This window comes from Bidens hawaiensis, unplaced genomic scaffold, assembly GCF_021521415.1.
Source record: "Bidens hawaiensis isolate Kalapana, Puna unplaced genomic scaffold, B.hawaiensis_p1.1 tig00074765_1, whole genome shotgun sequence".
NCBI lineage: Eukaryota > Viridiplantae > Streptophyta > Magnoliopsida > Asterales > Asteraceae > Bidens > Bidens hawaiensis.
This window is the reverse complement of record NW_027502970.1, coordinates 16,820-43,366: the sequence shown is the minus strand read 5'-3', so window position 1 is coordinate 43,366 and position 26,547 is coordinate 16,820. Positions and strand designations below refer to the sequence as shown.

Sequence of the window (26,547 nt, the reverse complement as noted above, 5' to 3'; positions counted from 1 at the left end):
TCTGTCCCTTTCTGAGGGGTAAGTTGACGGTGCTGTTCATTTTGTAGGTGGAAGAACCCAGATCCAAGAGAAACCATCGGTGAAATAGTATAATCACACCCGAGGAAAGTAGATCGTCTACCAGTGAGTCGATCCACGTTTCTTCATTGGCGCCATCCACTGTTACAACGGCAACAAGATCTCATCAAATCTATATAAAAAACCAATTTTCACCATGGTTTCTGGCGTTCGTAACGTTGATCAAGTTCTGGAGGATATTGAACATGAGGATGTTAATGAGGGACAACAGTTTCTGAGGGCGCAGCGTGAATCTACGCGCGCCACCAGTAACCGTCCTTTCATCACAACTCCTCATGGCCAGACTGAAACTCCTCCAGACGATCTTACGTTACAAAATCTTGCCGGCGCGAAACAAAAAGGACCAATGGGTCCAGAAGATGAAACTAATGACCCCAACGAATGGCTCATAAACGAGCAGCGGCGTCTAATGGACAAGTACAATGAGATGGTCAAACAGAAAAAGCTAGCCGACTTAACACAAAGGCAAGCGTTTGATAAGCAAACTGTTCATGGAACAAAAAGGCCGCGCGCGCCTGAAGAAGGACATTCTGTTCACACTGCACACACTGAGTTCAGTGATGAAGAAGTGCACAGCATGAGGAAGACGCGAGATACTCATGCAGGAGGCTCACAGCTCCGCGCGCCTGTGAACATGGCGCCTGGAGCCAGAGCCGATCTGGATCTGCAAATACCGTACAGCCCACCAGTTAGAGGGCAAGTGGACGTAACCACACCGTACAGACCAGCCATCTTGGTGAAACATTCAAAGTTCACTGAGCGCATCGCGAAGGCTCCTATCCAGCACAAAACCAAGATGCCAAGTGGTTTAGGCAAATATGACGGCACAACAGATCCAGATGATTTCTTACAAGGGTTTTACAACACGGGAAACCTAGAGAGCTGGACGATGCCAACATGGTGTCACATGTTTGCTCGCTGCCTCACGGGCGCTGCGCGTGTCTGGTTCGAGAGCTTGCCGACTGGGCAAATTGATGGGTTTGAGGAACTATTGGAAAAGTTCCAAGCCCACTTCGTACAGCAGCGCAGACACACGCGCGACCCTGATGACATCATGCACTGCGTGCGCAGGAATGATGAAACGATTGAGGACTACATCACTCGTTTCAATCAGGAGTCTCTGGCAATCGGAGGTATCACTGAGCAACTATTGCGCGTGGCCTTTATACAAGGCGCGCGCAGTGATCAACTCCGCCGAGCTCTTGTGAGCAGAGATGGCATGCCCACCACGTGGGCCAAGTTAATGGAAGCATCGCGAGTTTTCGCGAGAAATGAAAAACAAATTGCCCAAGATAGGGCAAGAGAAAGAGCGCATCAAGCTGAGTCGCCGCGCAGCAAAGAAAAAAGGGGCAAACAGAACTCTGTAAGGTCCAGGTTGCAACCAACCAGTTTTTCTTCCGCAGAAAAGCAGGCGCAACCAAGCTCACCCCAGCCCCAAAAAGATGTTCGTAATCGCGGGGAGGGTGACAAGAGGGAAGGCGGCAGAGATCCCAGCAGACCTCTGCCAAGAATATGGACTCCCCTCACTAAAACGCCTTCACAGGTGTTAAGCACTGAGAATGTCTAATTCAAAAGCCCCAAGCCACTACACTACAAGGGACCATCAGACAGTGGCAAGTACTGTGAATTTCACAAATCCACAGGGCACAACACTGATGCATGCCACCACTTGAAGGATGCAATCGAAAAGGATGTGAAATCAGGCAAGCTGGCTCACCTGGTGAAAGACTCAAGACCAGAAAACGAACAACCAGGAGCCTCAGCCAGCAAAAAGTACAAAAGAATTTGTGTAGCCGAGGGAGGAAGGCAAGGGCAAGTATCAAGAAAGAGAAGCGCGCAAATCCAAGGAGATTGGCGCGAGCAACAAGTCATCTTCCCAAGAATCAGGGGAGGCCCTTCAATTAGCAGTCCTCTGGTCATCACTACACACATTGCTCATTACGAAGTGTCAAAAGTCCTGGTGGACACTGGCAGCGAGTCAGACATCATGTATGAGCAATGTTTCAGGAAACTGGATCCGGCAGACCAGGCAAGGCTTGAAATTGTGAATGCCCCGATCTCGGGTGTTTCAAATGAAATCATTCATCCCCTAGGTCAAATACAATTTGAACTAACCATGGGGGATGAAAAACACAAGCGAGCCGAAGTTGTCAACTTCTTGGTCTTGCCCACCACTTCATGCCACAATATGATCTTGGGTAGGGAAACGATTGCCCAATTCAACGCCATACCGTCGCCAGCGCACGGCGCATTGGGGTTCCCAACACCAACAGGTGTAACTTTTGTATACCGAGATCATTTGTGCGCAGTGACAAGTACTCCGCGGGAGGGGAGAATGAAACTTCCAATGGCAGACAATGCGCCAGAGGAATGGATTCTCAACCCAAAATTCCCGGAGCAGAAAATCACAATTGGCGCAACCATATCAGACGACACGAGGTTGAGAATGAAAAGGTTGCTCACAGCCTATATGTCGGTCTTCGCGTGGCAACACTCTGATATGACTGGGGTTCCGCGAGACCTGGCGCAACATTCTCTCAACACGTTCAAGTCTATAGAGCCAATTGCTCAAAAGAAGAGAGTCATGGGGGATGAGAAGGCAAGGGCCATGAATGAGCAGGTTGAGGATCTATTGCGCGCAAACATCATCCGCCCGATACGATATCAGACATGGGTAGCCAATCCTGTGATGGTAAAGAAAAGTAACGGGTCGTGGAGGATGTGCATTGACTTCAAGGACCTCAACAAAGCGTGCCCAAAGGATTGTTACCCCCTCCCAAACATCGACGCAAAGGTGGACTCCGTGGCGCCATTCAAGCTCAAATGTTTCCTGGATGCCTACAAAGGCTATCACCAGATTCAAATGGCACCACAAGATGAGGACAAGACCGCGTTTAGAACCGACAAGGGTGTTTTTTGCTACACAAAAATGCCCTTTGGTTTGAAGAATGCGGGCGCCACCTACCAAAGACTTATGGATGCCGTTTTCAACGAGCAAATTGGAAGAAACCTAGAAGTCTATGTGGATGATTTGGTGATCAAAAGTAGGGAGGAAAAGCAAATGCTCAAAGACATCGAAGAAACCCTTGGGCGCCTAAAGGAAGTTAACATGAAGCTCAATCCGAGCAAATGCACTTTCGGCGTACTAGAGGGAAAATTTCTAGGTGTAATGGTCACCAAGGATGGTTTCAAGGTGAACCCTGAGAAGGTGGAGGCCATCCTTGACATGCCCTCGCCATCCACCATGAAAGAAGTCCAGAAGCTGAATGGTAGATTGGTTTCAATCAACAGGTTCCTAGCGAACCATGCAACCAAATCTACCCCATTTGTCAATACATTGAGAAACTGCTTAAAGAAAAGTCAGTTCAAATGGACTCCTGAGGCCGAGCAAGCTTTCAGTGAGATTAAAGAATGTTTGATAAATCTGCCCGCGCTCACAGCTCCACTTCCTGGTGAAACTCTGACATTGTATCTATCAGCAGGAGAGCGCGCCATCGGCGCAGTATTATTGGTGGATCGCAAGGGAATCCAAACGCCAATATACTATGTGAGTCGGGTGCTGACAGATCCTGAGACGCGCTACTCCATCATGGAAAAGTTAGTTTTGTCACTAACACACGCGTCGCGCAAGCTTCATAGATATTTCAATGGTCATCCCATTGAAGTTCTGACTGGTTACAACATCCAGCAAGTCTTGCGGCGCCCCGCGCTCTCGGGAAGGCTGACAAAGTGGGCGCTGGAATTAGGTGAGCACACGATCGCCTATAAGCCCCGTCCAGCAATAAAGGGACAAGTTTTGGCTGATTTCATTGCAGAAGTCCCTGAAGAAAAAATTGAAGAGGCTCAGCGCGAGGTAGACCCTCCGCGAGCCAATGATGAAGAAAATGTTTGGAGTTTGTTCACTGACGGAGCTTCAAACAACGAAGGGTCTGGCGCAGGCCTCAAGCTGGTGGATCCAGAGAATCATGAATATACTTACGCCATCAGGTTGGACTTCAAGAGCACCAACAATGAAGCTGAGTATGAAGCCTTGCTGGCTGGCCTCCGCATCGCGCACAAATTCGGAGTGAAAAAGCTAGAGGCACATGTTGATTCATACTTGGTAGCAGCACAGGTCAATGGCCTTTATGATGCCAAGGAGAACACCATGCCTCTGTATCTAGAGCAGGCGAAAAAGCTCATCGAGCAATTTGACTGCTTCAGAATCATTCATATTCCGCGCAGTGAAAACAAATCTGCTGACGCGCTGAGCAAGATGGCATCAACCAGCTTCGATCACTTTGGCAAAGATGTCAGAGTAGAAGTAATGAGCAACCCGTCGGTGGTAGCGAAGTCTGTCCTGGTAACTCATACAACCCCTTCATCATGGATAACTCCAATAATGGAATTCTTGAAGGAGGGAAAGGTACCAGATGATCGCGCGCAAGCGAGGAAGATAAGACACAAGGCGCAGAACTATGAACTGCTTGATGGTACATTATATCGATGCTCCTATCTTGGGCCGCTCATGAAATGCCTAGATGCTGAGGAAGCAAGCTATGTGATCAGAGAGATACATGAAGGAATCTGTGGAATACATGCTGGCCCGCGCATGGTGGTTGCCAAGGCAATGAGCGCAGGTTACTATTGGCCTGGCATGTACTTGGACGCTCTAAAAGAGATCCAAAAATGCAAAGCATGTCAGAGCTATGCGCCAAACACCATGCGGCCAAAGAACAACTTGATTCCGGTGACCTCTGCATGGCCTTTCCACAAATGGGCAATCGATATTGTGGGTCCCCTACCGCAAGCGCCTGGGCGAGTAAAATTTTTGGTAGTGGCAGTAGATTATTTTACAAAATGGGTTGAAGCCAAGCCACTAGCAAAAATAACAGCCGAAGCGATGAAGCAGTTTATCTGGAGCCACATCATATGCCGTTTTGGCTTGCCCATGGAAATTGTGAGCGATAATGGCAAGCAATTCACTGACAAGAAGATATCCAGCTGGCTCAAGGAATTGCGCATCAGCCAAATTTTCACTTCAGTTTATCACCCTCAGGGGAATGGACAAGTGGAACGCGCGAACCAAAGCTTGTTAAATGGGCTGAAGAAAAGGTTGGAGGGAGAATCCCATTCTTGGGTCGAAGAGCTACCTAATGTCCTGTGGGCACACAGGACATTAAGCAAAACCAGCAATGGCGAATCCCCGTTCAGCCTAACCTATGGAACAGAGGCAATGATTCCAGCAGAAATTGGATGCCCATCCCATAGAGTGCTCATGATGAGCAAGATTGATAACGAGCGCGAAAGACGGTTGGATCTCAACTTACTTGAAGGGCGCAGAGAGGCGGCTATCATCAGTGAAGCCAAGTACAAGAAAAAGCTGGAAAAATATTACAACCAGCGCGTGAAAGAATGTCACTTCAAGAAAAATGATTTTGTCCTTCGAAACAATGAAGCTAGCCGCGCGATACCCCCGGGAAAAATGTCCCCCAATTGGGAGGGACGACCTTATCAAGTCTCGGAAGAACTGGGAAAAGGCGCATACGCTTTAAGAGATTTGAATGGAAAGAAGATCCCGCGCGCATGGAACGCGGCACAGCTTAGAAAATGTTTCATGTAAAAATGTCAAGTTTGTAATCAAGGCTTTTTAAGCCATTATAAATACGCGCTATCTTCTCTTAATGTGGATTCTGTTACCTTTTGCATACATGTTTCACACTTCCCTTTATTAGTTTTGAGCAATATGACAACATTGTATTGACATCAAAATGAAATAAAACGAAGTAAAACATACATGCGCGAGCTTCAAGCTCAAACGCGTTAACGAGTCTTAACTCTAAAACGTCAGGGCCTTAGCCCAATTCTATTACCTTTTGCATACATGTTTCACACTTCCCTTTATTAATTTTGAGCAATATGACAACATTGTATTGACATCAAAATGAAATAAAACGAAGTAAAACATACATGCGCGAGCTTCAAGCTCAAACGCGTTAACGAGTCTTAACTCTAAAACGTCAGGGCCTTAGCCCAATAATGTGAGCCTTAGCTCAAATCACTCACAACATCCATCCTACATACTGCGCACCCTGACCATAAAAATACCTAAACACAACTAAGGCAAAGCAAATGCAAAAACATAGTTGTTAAGGTCTCAGGTCGAGGTCGCGCATGAAACTGTAATGGATATCTGAGTAACACATATTGACACGTAAAGGCTAAAAAACTCATAATTCCATGCGCGAAAACATCGCGCAAAAGAGGAATAATGAAAACGCCAAGGCGCGTGTCAACATAATCAAGATATGGAAAAATCACTTACAATATGACAAGGATTAAGTATAATAAATTCCTTACAACCTTGTTCTTATTCCAACGTGCAAGCATATCTTATATTCAACAAGCAAACATGCGATATAAAGAGATGAATGGGGAATGCGCAAGATGCGAAAAAGGGAAAAACAAAATTTCATTCCAAGGCATTGAAATTTACAAGTATACAAGATGAAAAGATACAAACTACAAAAAAAAAAAAAAAAATGAAGGGCTTCTCAAGTCTCCACGTCGACGTCAGCCTCTTCATAGTCATCATCATCGCCCTCAGCATCTGGCGCGGCCCGCTCCTCATCTCCAAACTGACCATAGTCAAGTTCTTCGTCTTGAATGGATTCTTCTATCACGACAGTGTCAGGAGCGGATCCTTTGGCCACGCCAGAGCCGCTAGCAACGCCAGCATTCCCCGCGCCATCATCGCCGCCGCCAGCCCCTTCGCACTCGTCAAGTAATTTCTTTAGCGCGGCGAGATCGGGCTGGTCAGCAAGCGCGGATATCTGCAAATCATAAGGAAAAATATGAGTACAAAAAGACTTAGAAAATAAGTCAAGGTAATCTCATTAAGGTTAAAATACCTGCGCAAGGATGGGAATGGGAGTATTCATATACTTCTCCCCCATCGCGTCCATTTCCGCGCAGGCAGCGTCGCTCTGATAAGGGTACTCGGATGGGTTCTTCTTCAACATGCCATATTCATAACCATCCGTGAACCCTTCAGCTCGGCCCACCAAGCGCGCGGCAGCGTTGCAATCCATCACCAGGGCCTGAAACTCGCCTGAGTATTTCATCGCGTAAGCGCAACGAGTCATGCCCTGTGAGATCAGCCATTGGCGATCCTGCGCGAGGCCAGCAACAGACGTCTCGAGGGCAGGAACCTGAGAGTTTAATAACTCAACAGTTTCCTTAGTCTTTTTTAGCTCCTCTTTGTCGGACGCTGCTGCCGCCAAGACTTCTTCCTTTTCAGTCAGCGCAGAATCAAGTGCTTCCTGGCTAGACGCTGCCGTCGCCAAGGCCTCATCTTTATCGGCCTGCGCGGCCGCCAGCTCCTTCTTCAGGCGCGCAACCTCACTCTCCAGTGATGATTTTTCAGTAATAGACTGGACAAGAGCTTGGTCACGCGCCTCCGCCTCCAGCTCCAAGTCGCGCGCTCTGCGCGCAAACTTGGCCGCGTCAGCCTCCGCCGCCTGCAGCTTCTCCCGCGCAGCCTGAAGCTCATGACCGCGCTTCACGAAGGCGCTGTTGGCACTTGCTCTGTTCTCACTGAGCTCTGCTTGGAGCTTCTCAGCTCTCTCGCGAGCATCAGAAAGATGCCAAACAGACACCTTAGCCTCTTGCTTGGCTTCCGCAAGAGCATCACGTACTTTTACGTAATCAGAGCGAAGCTCTTGGGAGGCAGCAAAGAAGGCTGACCCAGCAAACATATGATCGTTAAGCAGGTCGTCGCGAGCGCGGTCCTCCTGGAACCTCCTTTCAGATGGAGGCACGGCATGAGCCCAGAATTCCGCACACACACCCATGGACTGAAATGTGCTGTCTTCAGTAATAGTCCATCTCGGGCGGTAAATGTGATCGGCTTCCTGCAAAAACAAAGTAATTATCTAAGTCAACACATTAAGATGGAAGTCCGCGCAGCGGAGCAAAAAAAATAACCTATACCTGCGGGGATGAAGCAGAAAAGTCAGCGCCAGCCCCACGAGAAGGCTCCGCCGCGAAACCTCGTGGCGCTGCAGGGCTGGCGCGGGCGCCAGCGGAGTCTTCAACTTCAAACTCCTCATCCTCCTCTGAAATAGGCCTCTTCTCCTGCGACCTAGAATCAAAATCGGTCTCGCGAGGAGGGCTGTGCGCAGGAGGAGGTGAGGGAGGTCTCGACGCAGCCAGGTCGGCGCGCAAAACGGCCTCCTGCTCCTTAGTAATCCCGATGAGGGGAGATTCATCGCTTGCAGGAGCAGAGCCAACGGCGCTGGCACCGGCGCCAGGAGTGCCGCCAGCAGCTTGTGCGCCAGCTACGGCTTCTATGAAAAAATCAACAACAAGAAATGGTTCAGGACTTGATCTAAAAGAAAGTCAGAAAATAAGAGCGCAATACGTACCTTGGCGCAACTCCGTTCGCGAAGCAAACATCGCCATGAAGTCCATTCTACCCTTCTTTGAGGGTAAAACAGGGGACTTCGAAGCGACCGCCGGCGCAGCCTCGGCATCTTGTTGCGCTGTCGCCGGCTCTACAAACATTTGAGAGAGCAAAGATTCATTAGTAAGTCTATCAGAATCGCGCTCATAGAACCATAAAGGATAAGCAAAGTATACCTGTCGAAGGCGCAACACCGCTTCCCTTTTCCGCCGCGCGAAGGGAGGAGGTAGTGGCACCATACCTCAGGTGGACAGGAGGTCTGCCCACTTTTTGAGGCAGGGAAGACAGGGAAACCTTGGTGGTAAACTCCTGGGTTTTCCCAAACCCCCCCCCCCCCCGCCTGAGTAGGAGGATCCTGAACAACAGGGGCAACATCTTTCTTCTGTTTCTTACTGGCCCCTGCGCCAGTTTTCCCCTTAGCTTTACGCTTTAGTTGGGGCGCCTCCTCCTCCTCCTCCTCTTCCGCGAGCTCCAGCTCGTAGTTTTCGAGCGCATCTACAATACATGCAACAGGAGTGTTAGCAAAATTTGGTATTATAAAGGAAAATGCATAACTACAAAGGCTTACCAGGCGCATCGCTGTCGAAGACAAATCCCAGATCAACAGGGATGAACATGTCATCAAAGCGATCAGGGAAACCAACCTCCCCAGCGCCGAGCGCGACGGAGCCACCCTCCATATGCTCATCATATGCGGCGTGGATATACTCCTTGGTGACTGCACAAAAAGTCAAATGATATTAGCAAAAAGAATTATATTCGCGCAGAAAAAAAGCAATGAGATTAACTTACACAACCCGTCGACTTGGATAACGGGCTCAAGCGCGCTGTCCGCCCACCTCCTGCTCATACCAACCCCCACCAGCGCCTCCTCACAAATGTTCTTGGCGGGGGATGGTTCAGCGGTCAACTTATTAACCCAGGCGCCAGTTGGGTTCTTGAGGACACCCACATCCGCAGGCGCAGAAGAAGTCGCGCGCATAGTCATGCGGATGGGGATCACACCAGCCCTTATATAGAAAAACCTCTCAGACCAGTCATGAAGGCTCTTGAATGAAACAGTGGAGCACTTCACCTTCTGACTGCGAGGAATAAAAGAGAACCAAGAGTCTTGGATCTTGGGCTTGTAAAAAAACTGAAAGCGCCGAGGGGTGGGCTCCTCGCGCTGGGATTTGCACATGAACTCAAAGTGAGTCATGCGCACAAGTCCAAACGGATGGACTTGGGATATATGAATCCCATAAAACTGAAGCAGTGCACCCACAAACCTTGTCATCGGGAGACGAAGGTTGCAGTGGGTGAAAAAATGGCTATAAAGGGATATATAGCCGGTAGGCGGGTCCGCCGCCGTTTGCCCGGCACCAGGCAACATGCAGCCAAACAGGGGGGGAAAACCCTGAGAGGCAATAAGGCTGTCAAGATCAGCCTGCCTCAATTTGCAGGGGATTTCATTCCACCTCTTCACAGCCTTGGTCCTCCATACCTCCTCCGATGAGACCTCAGCAGCCTTCTTCCCCTTGCCGGTCTTCTTCAATGTAGACATTACTAACGATTTTCTACGGCAATGGATGGGGGAGATTGTGTTGTCTGAGCTATCAGACATACAACGGTGACAACGAACAAAGTTGCTTCTGAAGAACAGATATTTGGAAGCAGAACAAAGGTAATCGGAAGACAAGGAAAGAAAGAAATCAGAAGAATAAACAAGAAGATGAAGGATAAAAAAACTCTAAGGGCTGGCTTTTATAGGCCCAGGAGAGAGAAATTTTGGTGCTGAACGGACTTCACGCGCCCCCACTCGCAGGCTTAAGCCAATACGAGCGCAACACGTGTCCCTGACACTGTGTGAGGGGACATGAAAGGAAACTATACGGCTGCTGCCAGAGTTCACGCGCCACCACTCGCAGGAACGGACCAACGCGAGCGGGACACGTGTCCCTGACAGCATGTGAGGGGACACGAAAGGCAACTGTAGCACCTCGAGCACACGAAAGGCCTGACACGTCTCCATCACTGGCCCACGTCAGCAACAACCAACCACGTTCAGGGACGATTCGTTTGCACCCAAGAGGATAGAATCTCGCGCAACGATGAATAATAAGAAGAAAAAGACAACCCCTACTAAAAGAGCAAACTATCTAGTCTAACATCTGTCTTACCTCGCTCGCGCGAGACAAGACACACATTAGACTGGGGGGGCTTGAAGAGGTATGTATCCGCCTCAACACCGAGCGAGGCGGGTCAACCCACAAGATATAGACAAGAGGCTTGAAATCAAGACATTAAGAAGTCACAAAGCCAAAACCTATGCGCATGGCGCATATCACATATGCTCATGCATCACATGCTCAGGCACCACACATGCCCAGGCACCACACATGCTCAGGCATCATATGCCCAGGCACCACACATGTTCAGGCATCATATGCCCAGGCACACACATGCTCACGCATATCACATATGCGCGCGGCGCATCAGCGCGCGGCGCATATCACATGCTCGTGCATATCACATCTGCGCATGAAACATCTGCGCGTGAGAATAAAGAGAAGACCTCGCGCATCCTCAGGATTGGCGCATATCACACATGCACATAATCAACCTCGTCCTTATCCAAATCAGGATTAGGGCAACCTTGATTGTGCACGTCAGACAACCTTCCAGAAGGTATCTTTTTAAGGAATAAGAATATGCTGATGTTGACAGCTGCCAAATGAAAGGTGGACAACTCAGCATAACCCATGTGCTACCACGTAATTATAACCAATGAGAAAGCACCAGGTGTCCCAGAGGACACGTGGCGCAGAGCAATTGGAGGAGGCCAACAAGGCTGAGCCCAATCAGTGGAAACCCTAGCACTATAAATACAGCATCAACTCCACAAGGAGAGACACTGAATCATTCACAGTTACAGCCAGTAACATCATCATATCACATTCAATCATATTCAATTACATTCAATCACAGACAGTTACATCCAGTAACACAATCACACAGAGTATTCAGCTATTAAGCAATACTTTCCAGATTTCCTTATTCGGATATTATTATCTTCTCCCACAAATACTTATTCTCACACCGGAGGGTTACCCCAAAGAGGACCCCTCTGTCCCTTTCTGAGGGGTAAGTTGACGGTGCTGTTCATTTTGTAGGTGGAAGAACCCAGATCCAAGAGAAACCATCGGTGAAATAGTATAATCACACCCGAGGAAAGTAGATCGTCTACCAGTGAGTCGATCCACGTTTCTTCAATATTCAAATGGTTTTTAAATATTTTGGATTATATGCGATCATTGATGTAATGATGTTCTCTGTTCTTCCTTTTTTATTAAAGTTGCGTTAACTTTCTTTATGCTAATTCTACAAGTTTCTAAACGCTTCAAAGATTCTTATTGTTTCCGGTTAATAATGCCACATACTTAAGATATGTTCCTACTGTTTATACATTATCAGGTTCCTCAGTTTCAAGGAATGAACATAAGCTCTACACGGGTCCCACTTCCTCTTGATTTTGCGCAGGATGAGCCCATATATGTGAATGCAAAGCAGTATAATGCAATTCTTCGAAGGAGACAATATCGTGCGAAACTCGAGGCACAAAACAAGCTTTCGAAACCACGAAAGGTTTTTAGCTTTTACTAGTTTTTTTTTTCCAAACTGCTTACAAGTTTAAACCAGCTTTTACTTTCTTAAAAATATAAACCAGCTTGGTCTAAATATATGTTAAAGAAGGCCCCGATTTTAGAGTTTGCTTGTAGTCCCTAAAAAGATAAAATGTCACTTTCTCATACAAACTACTTGAGTTTTAGTTCTTTCATAAAATTTGGATTAAAACATAATTCAACTTTGGCCCAGTTTATACTTTATATTTAAAAAGCAATCTTAACTTTGACAACAGGAAAGAAATCAGTATCCTGTTAGATCCGTAGAAAACATTACTATAGAGGGGAGGAGGGGTAGAGGACGACCGAAATTGACTTGGGATGAGAGGATTAGGCATGATTTGATAGACCTAAACCTCTCCGAGGACATGGTTGAGGATAGGAATTTGTGGAGAAGTAGAATTAAAGTTAAGGATTTTTAGAGAGATTTGAATACCTTAGGGCTTAGACTTAACTTATTTAGGTCACATACCATAATGGTATTTCCCTTACATATATTATTATTATTATTATAATTATTATTAGCTTTTATATAGCTGTTAAACTGTGATCTTATTATTAATATTATTTTAATTAGTAGTAGTTTTTATATAACTGTTAAACTTTGATTTCCTTTATTTTGCTTCATACACATGTACTTAGAGCCGAGGGTCCCTCTGGAAGCCACCTCTTTATTCCTTTGGATAGAGGTACGGTGTGCCTACATCCCACCCTCCCCAGACCCTACTTATAGCTTTGCTGTCGGTGGGATTTTACTGGGCATGATTGATTGATTGATTGATAACCAGTATCTAAGCTATTGATTTCTCAAGTTATGAAATCTTTTCATTTTAGTTTAATGAAGTTTTCTGGGCCAAAAAAGCTACTTTTATAAATAAAAGTTGGATCGAATTTTGGTTACTTTTCTATGCAACTGAGTGGGACCGAATTAACCCTTTCGTTTGCAAAAACATGGACAGCCTTATCTCCATGAATCAAGGCATTGTCATGCACTGAAGAGGGCTAGAGGACCCGGTGGCCGCTTTCTAAACACAAAAAAGATTCAACAAACCCAGCCTCGTAAGCAACAAGATAACCACTTGGGACCCGGCGGTACATGCTCGGATATCACAACCGTCTCTAATGAGGACAACTTTTTCCACCAGCAAGAACTCAAGTTCTCCATCTACGATTCCAATGCACACGTTCACGGCTCGAACATAGGCGATGGGACCCACCACATGTTTCACTTGATGAATAACAACTAACTGGGCTTGGTTGTTGGTTCATAAGGGAAGTCATCCTTGGCTCTTTACTTTCTGTCATTAGTTCCTTAGGTTTTCTACACAAGATTGATTCTCATGGGTATGTTTTTACTTCAAGAAAAAGCATGAAACCTTGTCTTATTTTGTTGTTTGGTGCAAGATTACTTTATGCTTCAGAATACTAGTAACATGGATTTATTTACTATTGTTAATGCGTTGTTGGTGTCATCGAAGACTTGGACCGTCTAGTACTTAAAGTTCAGAACATGAATCAAGATTATGTCTTGATCTTCTTATGAGCTTTGAAGTTGTCAAGAAATGAAATAATATGTGATGAACAAATTATATCGTCCTTTTCAAGTTTTCAGAAATGATATTAAATCTTAAATGTATGCCATTTTGGTGTAACAGATCCTTAGTAAAAGATAACATTTAACATCATTGTTCCTTAAAAGGAATTATTAGGAGTGTAATGTTGACCAGGCTTGACACTGGATTGTTCACCCTACCCAATTGATCTAAAATCTAATGATATTCTTTTTGAAGTTTTGTTGTGAGGTGTCTTATAATATAAATTCTAAAAAATGATTTATGTCTGATACTATCTAGTTAATGGTAGGAAGTTGTTCACTTTTCTTTTAAATTAAAATTAATAATAAAATAACAATAATGATACTCGTTATCATATGAGCTTTTCTATTAAATTGAATTTAAAAATAAAATATATATATATATATATATATATATATATATATATATTTAAAAAGCAAAGGGTCTTCCTCTCACAAAATATACTGTTCATAAAAAGAAACAAGCTTTGTGTACAGGAAATTGAAGCATGATAAACAATGGGTTAGTGGTCACGTGCGACTTAAAACACGCGTCCTGTTTCCGTGATCCTCCTCAGATATCTGTTCAATTCCTCCTCTCACACCTGGTATTACATCACAAGCTGACTTTATTACTCACATCTGATGAGTCATCATATTTCTATGCTACCATCTCTCTCTCCTGTTTGCATTCTCCTCTGCCAAAAACTCCGGCCAGCTGACTTCATTACTCACATCTGATGAGTTATGATGATCGTCGGAGATTTGCAGCCGCGGATTGTTTATATAACTTTGATGCTATACTCTGATTACGAGTCGAAATGATGAGATTACACTCATTTTGTTTATGGTTGAAAGGTGTTCGAGGTTTCTATGATGATGGTTTGCAACCGATCTGAGAAAATCTGATGTCCGTCCATTCGTTATGATGACACTTCGACATTTGGGAGGGTAACGTATGTTGCAACCATGGCGAAGATCTTAGCCTTCATTTTGTACCGTTGATTTATTTTAATTCATTTGTGCTATGATGATGGTTTGAAACCAATTTGAGCGACATCAAATGTTTTTGAATTCTGATCTAACTTTGAAGTGAAAAACGTAATACTTATTGATTTATATGGCTATGATGAAGTTCAGTTTTAGACGCCGATCAAATTTTGAAGTGAAAAAACGCAGTACTTATCGATCTATGGTTATGATGAAGTTCGGTTTTAGACGTGGCTATGTATGTTGCAGTCGTGATCCGAACTGAGCCTCAAGTTGACAGTTTAATATTTGTTTATGGTATATTGGTATGTGACGATGATGATGTTCGGTGTACTTTTTAGTCTTTGACTCGGATTAGATCTGTTTGTGAATGATGATGATGTTTGGGTTTGTTTTTTATATTGCAGGCTTGAAATAATGCTAGCTTGAGTTATGTTTTCTGGCAGTTTGCATTTAGGTGTACAAACATTGTTCCTGTTAAGTTGTGAGCTTAATAAATGGGTCTTCCATGAAAGACACATTTAAAGGTATTATTATAATTATAATATACTATAATAATATACTAATATATAAGTTCCATTTTATGTATTCTACTTCATTCCAAACTTATTAAAATTCTCAATATTTGATGTTTACAAGCTCTGAATATTGGACACAACAAACAAAGTTGACGAGAATGATGAACCTACTATTTATAAGATTAAAGATGACATGGTAACAATTTTTAATCATATGTAGATATATATGTAGATAACATAGAACAGTAAAATTTTCAATTGGGCTATTGCTTACAAAGTTGGGTGGACAAGCTTATGTTGAGCCTCAAGAGTCAAGATGGATGGACTTGCTTGCAATGTTGGGGGACAAGCCCCATGTGCATCAGTTGGTTACGTGCAATGTTTTTCTTTATTTTGATAATAATAATCATTTATTTTTAAGCTAATATTTGGTATTTATACTTTGTAGTTGTATAGTTATACCAGTTCAAATAAACATGTGAATTTCATTGTGAAACAATCGTAAACTATGAATTACTTTCATTTTCGGCTAGGGTTTCACAACCCCCACAACGCGGGGGGTCGAAATACTAGTTAGTACAAAACCGTAAACTAAACGAACTATAACAAATGTAAAACTAATGTACCTGATGATTATTGCATCTTGCAGATGATAGGTAGTTGTTTAGTTTGAACACTCCCTTTTAAAACAATCCTAGTCTCAATTACTCTAAACATAAGTAAACTTGGATCTAGTTCAATGTGTTGTCTTTAGAATGACATGAAAACTCATTTCAAGGCGAGTGCGTCATCACTATGGCTAACGAATTCAGGTTCTAGCGAACTGGCATATGAGTGTAATCACCAGATTAACTCCTTATAACCATTGTCTACTCCACATGGTCACATATCAGCAATATTTATTTGGATTACTTATATGCTCAAATTTATATATGAATTTCACATCTAATTATACACATTTTAACTGGATTTAATTACATGTCCCTTTGATTTTGATACTCTTTTTTTTTCGAACGGAAAATGTTACTCATGCTATTTTACACCAATGATCCTAAATTACTCATCTTGCCCATGTTTGAACTTAGGATCTCCAATCTAAGGAGGCATGCGCTTCCACTTAATTGGTTGTTTGTGATTTTTTGAAGGAGATGGGTTGAATGTTGAAAGATTGGCCGAGATCTTGATGATATGGACATGATTAGAAAGCGGGGAGTAAATAACATGAAGAGTGGAGAAACTTGATTAGACCGTATCGTGCGTGCATGTATCAAGGGAACCTCATATCTAAGCTTTGGTCATTGATGGTCCTGCCTTTATTTAAGTCAATACAGACTGTGTCAATCTTACACGTTACGTATCGCCACCTTCACACAGAACCTATATTGACTATTTAACCATCACGATGACTCATTTAGTAGGGATGGATTTCGCTATGTTCTAAGGCGACAAGCTGGAGCTAGAATGTGTCAGTTTCAAGAGGATTGGTCTAAACCTTGTCGATTGAAAATTTGGATTGTTTAGCCATCATTTGATTTGACTTTTATGCTTTTGAACATAGGTTCAGGTTTTGTGATTACTGATTTCATTATGAATTCGTTCTTTAAGACTAGTATGATTGTTGGCTAAAAACCTTAGTAACTCGGGTAGAAACACTTCTTCACATGTGTTGACTTATTTGGTTTCACTCGGTGTTGATTTTAAACAATTTTTTTATCATCAATTGATGAATATTTATGTCTGATATAGTTACTTCTAATCGATAGTTTGTGTGGTTAATTTATGTCTCACATAATTACTTCTAATCTTAGAGAAATTTCATCACATAAGTTAATCGATGAAATGAAAATTAAAATATGATTAGTATCCGGTTTCTTAATTTTTGTTTTGAATGGTCATATGGATCACTGACTGGTCACTAACCCACCCGATCATCTTCATTACTATTAGGAGGAAATCTACCATAGTCCATAAATGATAAAACGTCTGACCCACCCCAGAACCCCCTGTTTGTTTTCGTCACAAATGAGACTTGAATTCAAAAGCGCCCCTTTTTAAATTGAAGTTTTTGAGCGTCTCACCTCAACTACTTAAGTAGCTGATTTCTTAATGTTTTAAAGGTTTTTTTTCAATGTTATAAAAGTACCTACGACTTTTGCCGAATTTATACACAAGTCTATGTGCCTTGTTTTTTCGTGATGAATTCTTTTTTACTTCTAAAACTTATCCTTTAAATCTTATAACAACAAAAAAAACAAAATAAATTTGTTTTTGCAAAATTGTTGTTACCACAATTCAAAAATAACAAAAATATCCTTATTACATGATAGAACGGCTCCAATAAATAATATAAACACCTCTAGATAGATAGGTAACAGAATTCTGACATTGCAAGAACATGAAAAACATGATGCTCATTTCATCTCCATGATTTGGCAGTTTAAAGAAAGAAACATAAAAACAGGTTTGTTCATAATAATCATATGACATCCAAACCAAAGCATGGCTTGTTTCTTATGACTCCTTAAATTGCAAGAACATTTTGGCATTTTGCAAAGGTCTATAGACTATAGTTTTTGCTTTCCTTGTTTCCTCTAAATGAGTCAAATGAACTGACTTGTATTTATTAAAGTCATCCCCATCAACAAAATGTAAGCAGTTGCTCACTTGCTCCTACTTCATTAACCCCTTTCGGTCAAATTTAATGCATTAGTTGGTGATGTAGATTTTAACTCGTTTACCATAAAATGGGTTATGTTTAGCTCCAACATGTCAAAATTTTAAAAATAGTTAAATGAACAAGCTGCCCCAATTTGACAAAAAAATAAAAGACAAGTGGTTCAATTGACCCATTTCGACTTCACATCTTGTTGCACCATTTAGGTGTGTAAATGAACCAACGTTCAGTGCACTGTTTGGCAACAAGTTCGTTTATGTTTGTATGTTTAATAAACGAATGAACATGAACAAGATTTTTGGTTCATTTAGTTAAACAAACAAACATGAACACACATGTCGAATTTATATTCATGAGCATTCGCTTATGCAGTTCATTTATGCTCGTTTTTGTTCGTTTGTTTGTGTTCATGTATGTTCGTTAGTTACGTGTGTTTAAGTTCGTTTATACACCCAGTTAATCTTTTGGATCCACTACAGTTTAGTCTAGTTCTATTAGAATTGTAGGACTGACAGATTGTTGTTCACGTTTAATTTTTATTGGTGTTCCCTTGGTTATGTTTGTTAGTATATGTTCAATTATGTTTTTTTCGTTTGTGCTCGTGAGCAGTTCGTTTATACTATTAACAAACATGAACACACTCAGTTTCTTAGCAAACAAATAAAAAAAACTAAGAAAACCTTGTTCGTTTGATTGCTCGTGCTTGGTCGTTTCTTCCGTTAAGAGATAAATTAACGAACACGAATGTATCCGGTTCTTGTTCGCTTAGCATGTCGCCATTGCTAATCAGTGTGTCCCCGAACAAACGGCATGGAATAATCTAGGGTTATTTTTTAGCTTTAATTTGATTAGGGTCGCAGAAAGGATACTTTTAACCTCTATTATTAATGGATTTCAAACGATTTAACAGGAATAGGTTTATTTGAGATGCGGGAGGTACTTCTCTTGATCAGATTTACTATTTGTGTTTTCTAATTCAATTCCGTATCTTTCATCGGCAATTGTGGTAAGATACACCTATATTGACTATCGCTTAACTTTTTAATGTCAAATGTCTTACTCATTAACTTCAAAATCGAGATGAATTTCTGGATATTTTGTGTAGAGAATAATGATATCTAAATTTATTAACACAATGAGATACGAGTCTCTTAGAGAAAAATTATTTGCAAATGTATCTCAATTTATTTATCAAGAAATGCACATTTTCAAAAGAAACAAAAAAAAACAGAACAGAAAAAATTAGAGGTCTTGAAAAATTAAAAAATTAGAGGTCTTAAAAAATTAGAGGTCTTAAAGAGTCAACCACGTTTCTCACAATTGTCGGCCATAATAAACATTCAACTAGAGGTTAACAATTTCCAAACGTTACCGCTAAGACACGTTTCAACCGGAAACTAAACATAAAACAAAACACATCCCTCCGCCACACGCAACCGTAACGCCGCTACCAACAACAACAATGGCATCAATCCGTAGACGTAAACAAACCAACGACGACCCACACCATTCAACCAGCACGGCCGACGAAGACGACGACGACAAACACAACAAATCATCATTAAGACGAACAAGAAAACGTAGGACAAAAAACTACACGTGTGTGGATAACTGTTGTTGGCTGATCGGATGCATTTGCACGGTGTGGTGGTTCTTGTTGTTTTTATATAATACAATGCCGGCGTCGTTTCCGCAATATGTGACGGAGAAGATCACCGGTCCATTACCGGATCCTCCAGGCGTAAAGTGTTTGAAAGAGGGGTTGGAAGCGAAGCATCCGGTGGTGTTTGTGCCCGGGATTGTGACGGGTGGGCTGGAGCTGTGGGAGGGGCATCAATGCGCGGATGATTTGTTTCGAAAGCGGCTTTGGGGGGGCACGTTTGGGGATGTCTATAAGAGGTATTATGTTTAGCGGTGTGCATGGGTTGGGCCGGTTTTGGGCAAAACTTAAACAAAAACCGAAATGTCACTTTTTTAAAACAATTTGGTTTTGCTTTGAAATTTTGGGTCCAAAAAAATGTTGGCTTAAAACAATTGGCTTGGGCTTATTTTTTTTGGTTAATAATTAAGTATTACACATTTGGTTAAACTATTATAACATCACTTAAATTTAAAATTAAAATGTGTAGGTTCGTTTTAGTTACACAAAAAGTCGAAAATGAACTGAAAGTCCAGTTTTTACGAAATCGTAAAACCAAACCATTTGTTTTTGTTTCAGTTTGGTTATATTGGTTTTTACGTTTTCGATTTCATACACACTATTGGTAATGTTTATAAATTTAAGTAGTATTTGGCATTGTGTTCTTCAAGTGTTGGGGTGTTTGGGAATTGAGATTTCTTATTGTTTTTGATAATCAGAATTTCATCACACAATTTTTAAATAAGCATAATTGCCAAACATTCAAACTGATGTATTCATTGTGGATTGTATAAATGCAGGCCTTCATGCTGGCTGCAACATATGTCACTAGACAATGAAACAGGTTTGGACCCACCTGGTATCCGGATCAGGCCAGTCAGTGGCCTCGTGGCAGCTGACTATTTTGCTCCGGGCTACTTTGTTTGGGCTGTTTTGATTGCTAACCTGGCCCGTGTTGGGTACGAGGAAAAAAATATGTATATGGCTGCATATGATTGGAGACTTTCATTTCAAAGCACTGAGGTATAGTTTTGATTGGAATATGTATAGGTGGACGTTTTGTCATGTTTTTACTTATGAGTGGGTTGATTTGCGTTGTGTTTTATCTCAAAGGGATATATAAATCAAAACAATTATTCAAAAACGGAATCAGGGTCAGAATGCTTATTATCAGATCATTTGTAGGCCAATACGATCAGTCTTCTTTAAACTAGTACTAAAAATTTGTATCTAACACATTAGTTACTTATTAGAAAGAAACTAAAAGTGACAAGTCTTTACAAGCCATAACGAACCCAATACTAAAACAATGGGTTTTAACCTGAAGTTGTTTTACCCTTATGTGAGTTATGCTCATCTTGTTACAACTACTTATCCATTTGCATTGGTTTACATGTTTATTGCCTTTGCTTCTTAGAAGAAACTATTATAAGTCATTTTTAAAAATCTTTTGATAGGTGAGAGACCATACGTTGAGCCGTATAAAGGGCAATATAGAACTAATGGTCGAAATAAGCGGACAAAAGGCTATTATTATTCCACATTCCATGGGTGTTCTATATTTTTTGCATTTCATGAAATGGGTTGAAGCACCTCCTCCAATGGGTGGCGGAGGCGGTCCCGATTGGTGTGCTAAACACATAAAGGTGGTCATGAACATTGGTGGACCGCTGCTAGGTGCACCCAAAGCTTTAGCAGGCCTTTTTTCAGCTGAAGCCAAAGACATTGCATTTGCCAGGGGCATTGCCCCGGGCGTGTTGGATTCTGATGTGTTTCACATTCAAACACTACAACACCTAATGAGAATGAGCCGCACATGGGACTCAACAATGTCCATGATCCCAAAAGGCGGTGACACCATCTGGGGTGGACTCGATTGGTCACCCGAGGAAGGATATTTTCCAAACAATACACGCAAAAATACAACTTCCCAGTCGAATTCCCAAGCGAAAAGTCCCAATTATGGAAGATTTATATCGTTCGGGAGAGATGCAGCAGAAGCACATTCGTCACAAATCCAGCGAGTCGACTTTAGGGTACGTTTTTAATTCCATTCAAAATCATTATTCCCTTTCATTCTTGTTATTAGATATTTTATAAAAATTGTGGGTTTTTTTTGTTGGTAGGATGCTGTGAAGGGGAGTAATTTAGCAAACAGCACGTGTCGTGAAGTGTGGACCGAGTACCATGACATGGGGTCCGGTGGTATCCAAGCGATAGCCGAGTATAAGATTTATACGGCTAACGACCTTGTGGATATGCTAAAGTTTGTTGCCCCAAAGATGATGAAACGGAGTGACAGACACTTCTCACACGGGTTGGCTGATAATCTTGACGACCCAAAATACGCACATTACAGATATTGGTCCAACGCGTTAGAAACAAAGTAAGAACATATTTCATTATTGTTTAAAATCTCTTAATCGCTTTCAAAACACACATTTATCTATATGATCATTCACTTATAGGTTACCAAACGCTCCGGACATGGAGATATACTCAATGTACGGTGTTGGCATTCAAACCGAACGTGCATATGTTTATAAACTCACACCCGCAACCGAATGCTACATTCCATTCCAAATAGACAATGCAGCCGGGGACACAAACCCACATGCTTGTCTAAAAGACGGTGTATACACAGTAGACGGTGATGAAACCGTACCCGCATTGAGTGCGGGATTCATGTGTGCGAAAGGATGGCGAGGGAAAACAAGATTTAATCCCTCGGGAATTAAAACTTATGTTCGGGAATACGAACATAACCCGCCCTCGAACTTTCTGGAGGGCCGTGGGACCGAGAGTGGGGCCCACGTCGATATACTGGGCAATTTTCAGTTAATTGAAGATATAATCAGGGTGGCAGCTGGTGCTTCTGGTGAAGAATTGGGTGGTGATAGAGTTTCTACAGATATATTTAAATGGTCGGAAAAAATTAACTTAAAATTGTAAATATTTGTTAATCTTTAATTTTATTTATTTATTATTTGTTTACTTTTTGTACGAGGATGATGATGATGACACGCCAATCACCAAATTTGAATTAAAAGGGTATTTTGCTAATTAATTAGATTATCATTAAGATTAGGGAAAGATAAAAGAGAGATATTTATATTGTGGGTTGGTTTTAAGTGTTATTTAAAATTAAGTTGTTCTTTCTTATCCTTGATATAATGTTTAAAAATGGGGTCTTGCTTTTGGTTTTGAGTTTGTAGTCAACTCAAATCAATATTGGGTTATAAAGATTTTGGATTCCAGTTCAAGAAAAGAATAAAGTTTAATAAGTATTAACTTTTCTCACTCAAATTAATTATCAGACCACCCGTAGTGGCAAGTTATGGAAGACGTTATGGGCTAAAACGCCGGGGGCACACCGTCCCCGGGCATTATAGTTTCTTCTTTTTTTTTGGCGTTTTATACATAACGTGGATGTAAGGGAAAAAAAATAATAAAATAATGGAGTTTGAGGCATTATGAGGTGAGGCTTTATGACATAACTCTGACTAGGCGCCACGTGTCGCATAATGCTTGGAGGTGAGGCTTTATGACAACTCATGGTCTTAATTATATGTTAATTATATTAATTCCCAACAAAATAACACGATAAGTGAGAATATGGACATATGGTAGATGAGAAGATGACATTTAGGTTTTAATACTTCCAAACTATCTTGTTGGTTGTAACTAGGGCTGTTCAAAACCGGATATTCGAACCTTTCGGATAGTGAAAATCACTATCCGAATCCGAATCCGAAAAAGAAAAAAAAACTTGTTTTAACAATAAAAACCAGGGGAAGGTTCATGCACATTTTGATCTTAACATGAGTACGTAGGAAATAATGCGAATTTATTTAAAAAATGCGAACGTAAGAAACAATACCAATTTGCATAAACAATGGCTTATAATAACAAAGAAAAGAACCTAAAAATCACAACAAAAAAATCAAAATCAATAACAAAATAATAACAACATATACCAGCAAATACTTATAACAACAAAAGAAAACATCTAATAATAACAACAAAATATAAATAAGCAAATACTTATAGCGTCTCATAACGAAAATTAGAAAATACGAACAAAAAATAGCAGCAAACACCTATAAAAATAAACCTTATCATAACAACAAATTGGTTCTCACCGTTTTCATGTTAAGAATAAAATGTATTTGATCATGTTTCATAAAAACCAGACATCATCTTAATAATTCAAGTTTCCAAATCCCAAATCAAACATACAACAACCAAATAACAAGTTTTTAAATCCAACAAACCAAACATACAACAACACATAGTTTTTGTCGGTGGCTGGAGAGTGGATACGAGGACGGAGGATGGTGGAGACGACGACCGACGATGGTGACGGTGGTGCTGCGGCCTGACGATGGTGACGGTGGTGCTGCGGCTGAGGACGAGGATGGCGACGGTGGTGCTGCGGCCAAGGACGGGCGAGGTTTGTGTGTGTGCTGCAGTTGATGGTGGAAGTAAGGAAAAGGTTGAGAAGAGATCTAGATCTTAATATATGTGTTATATAATATAAGATTAAAAATTATTAAAATTAAAATATCGGATAGTTCGGATATTTCGGATATCCGAAAAATCTAAAAACTGATATCCGAATCCGAATCCGAATTTTCGGATATCCGGGGTTCGGATATCCGAATTTTCGGATAGTTCGGATACGGATAGTCGGATAATTTGGATACGGATTCGGATTTGGATAGTTTTGAACACCCCTAGTTGTAACACTATTAAATTATATTTTTATGTTACACTTTTAAATATAGAACTTAACAACTTCTTTTCCTTCGCTCAACTATCTATTTCCGATAGCATTCAGTGGCAAACTTGAACTTTTATATACCGGAGTTCCTCGCGAAGATAATTCAGTTCCAACTCTAGATCATATGAACTTTATCTCCATCTTAATATTTCTTTTAAAAGTTAAAATATATTCACTATCAGACGTGTTTTATTGTTAGAAATAGTAAAATAGATATAAATGATGTCGAGTGCATATGCCTCATTGCCTCAACAATTTTGATTTGAAGGTCAGATACGGATTTAAAGATAAGACACTTTTATTGTAAAACTAAGAAATATGACTTGTTCTGTTTTTTTAATTGAATTTTTTAATATCTTTCTAGTCGTGGAATCTAATAAAATATTAAATTTATTTAATAGTAAAGGGCCTTTGGATGATCAATAAACTTTTTTTTATTGAATAGTATGGTTTAGCATGTGAAGACATTATAATCATAGTTAAATTAAAAAAAAATATTTATATATAATAATCTAACATGAATGTAATTATTGTAAATTTAGACCGTCAAGTGTTAAAAACATCAAGCAGTAGTCGTTCTTTTATACATTGATGAGCTTATGATGGTATCAGTATCGGGTTTAAAATCTTGATCTCAAAAATTATAAATATTTGATACCGGTATCGAAAAGTTCGGTTCGGTACCGATAACGGTATTTCGCACAAAATTATAGAGAAATACTGGTAACGGAAACTCTAAACTTGGTATCGGTTCGATACTGACGGTACCAAATCGGTACCATACCAAAAACGCTCATCCCTACTTTTATCTTTTAGTAATTCACGGTTGGTGTTATATATTATTATATTTCCAAATTTTCTTTTGCTATAATTATATCAAGATTTTTTGTATTGGCGATGCAATTGTTATGATTTAGGTTTAGATAGTCAGTTCATCGTAAAAATTATAGACGAAAAACCAAATCAGATTATTTAACATATTGTTTGACTGTGTTTCTAACTTTTTTGCAAAATTTAACATATTGTTTCTGCTTTTTTTGCTGAAGGATGTCATTATATTATTATTATTATTATTATTATTATTATTATTATTATTGTTATTATTAACAAAAGACAACTTTGGTGTCGCAAGTGTCTGATTGGGCCACTTGGCGGCACCTTAATGGTCGACGATACTTTGTGTTTTTTTTTGTTTTTGTTTTTTTGAATTCCAATACTGTAACGAACACGTGAATCGATCAAATGACGATTTTGTTTTTTCTTTTTTGTTTTAGTTCCGCTACCATAACGAATGTGAGTGAAACCGGTCGAATCCGTGTAGACTCACAACATTTGTTTTAGTTCCGGTACCTTGAGTAACGTAACAAAAATCAACCGAATGCCATAATTGTTTTTGTATTTTTTTTGTTTTAGTTTGGTACCATAACAAAAGTAACTTAGACTGACCGAATTTGCGTAGACTCACCGTCTCAACATCCGAGATTGACAAAGTTTAGGTTCTACCGACGACAGAGTTTGACTTTCGATACCATAACGCACACATTTTGTTTTAATTCTGGTACCTTAACGAACGTAACAAAAAACAACCGAATGCCAAATTTGTTTTTGTATATATTTTTGTTTTAGTTTTGGTACCATGACAAACGTAACTGAGACCGACCGAATTTGCATAGACTTACTGCCTCATCCATGGATTGACAACGTTCGGGTTTTACTGAAGTCAACGTTTGACTTTCGATACCATAACGCACGCAACCGAAATATTAATCCCCCCCCCCCAATTTTTGCCTTGTACTCCAAGGCTTACTTTAAAATGGCCAACATTCACCCCCACAATTTTTGAGTCGTATAAGATTGGTCTTCCAGTTTCAGCAGGTCCTGCATCTCCTTGAACTTAAATCGCGCGAGAGCTTTGGTCAAAATATTGGCCCATTGTATTTTGCCACTTATGTGTTCGACTGCGTTGTCGGTCCCCGAACGTTGAGCGGTAAGTCGACACGAATTCGGTCGGTTTCAGTTACGTGCATTATGGTATTGAAAGTCAAACTCGGGCTTCGGTAAAGCTCGAACGTTGTCAATCCCTGGATGTGGATGAGGTGGTGAGTCTACGCAAATTCGGTCGGTCTCAGTTACGTTTGTTACGGTCCCAAAACTAAAACAAATATAAATACAAAAACAAATTTGGCA

At 41.2% G+C, this 26,547-nt stretch overlaps 1 protein-coding gene across 1 annotated transcript; it reads left to right on the top strand.

The window, feature by feature from the left end:
* The first annotated feature begins 19,206 nt into the window (after positions 1–19,206).
* LOC143606424 (phospholipid:diacylglycerol acyltransferase 1-like) lies at positions 19,207–22,529 on the top strand. Its single transcript, XM_077082196.1, has 5 exons — positions 19,207–19,837; positions 20,378–20,600; positions 21,035–21,613; positions 21,704–21,963; positions 22,046–22,529. The coding sequence occupies exons 1-5, from the start codon at positions 19,401–19,403 to the stop codon at positions 22,527–22,529; spliced, it is 1,983 nt and encodes a 660-aa protein (XP_076938311.1). The 5' UTR covers positions 19,207–19,400.
* The last annotated feature ends 4,018 nt before the right edge of the window (positions 22,530–26,547 follow it).

Excerpts from the sequence above, each read along its gene's own strand:
- LOC143606424 (XM_077082196.1), top strand. The coding sequence starts at position 19,401 with ATGGCATCAATCCGTAGACGTAAACAAACCAACGACGACCCACACCAT. Across the intron at positions 21,614-21,703 it reads TCCAGCGAGTCGACTTTAGG|GATGCTGTGAAGGGGAGTAA; the intron begins GTACGTTTTTAA and ends TTTTGTTGGTAG. Across the intron at positions 21,964-22,045 it reads TCCAACGCGTTAGAAACAAA|GTTACCAAACGCTCCGGACA; the intron begins GTAAGAACATAT and ends ATTCACTTATAG.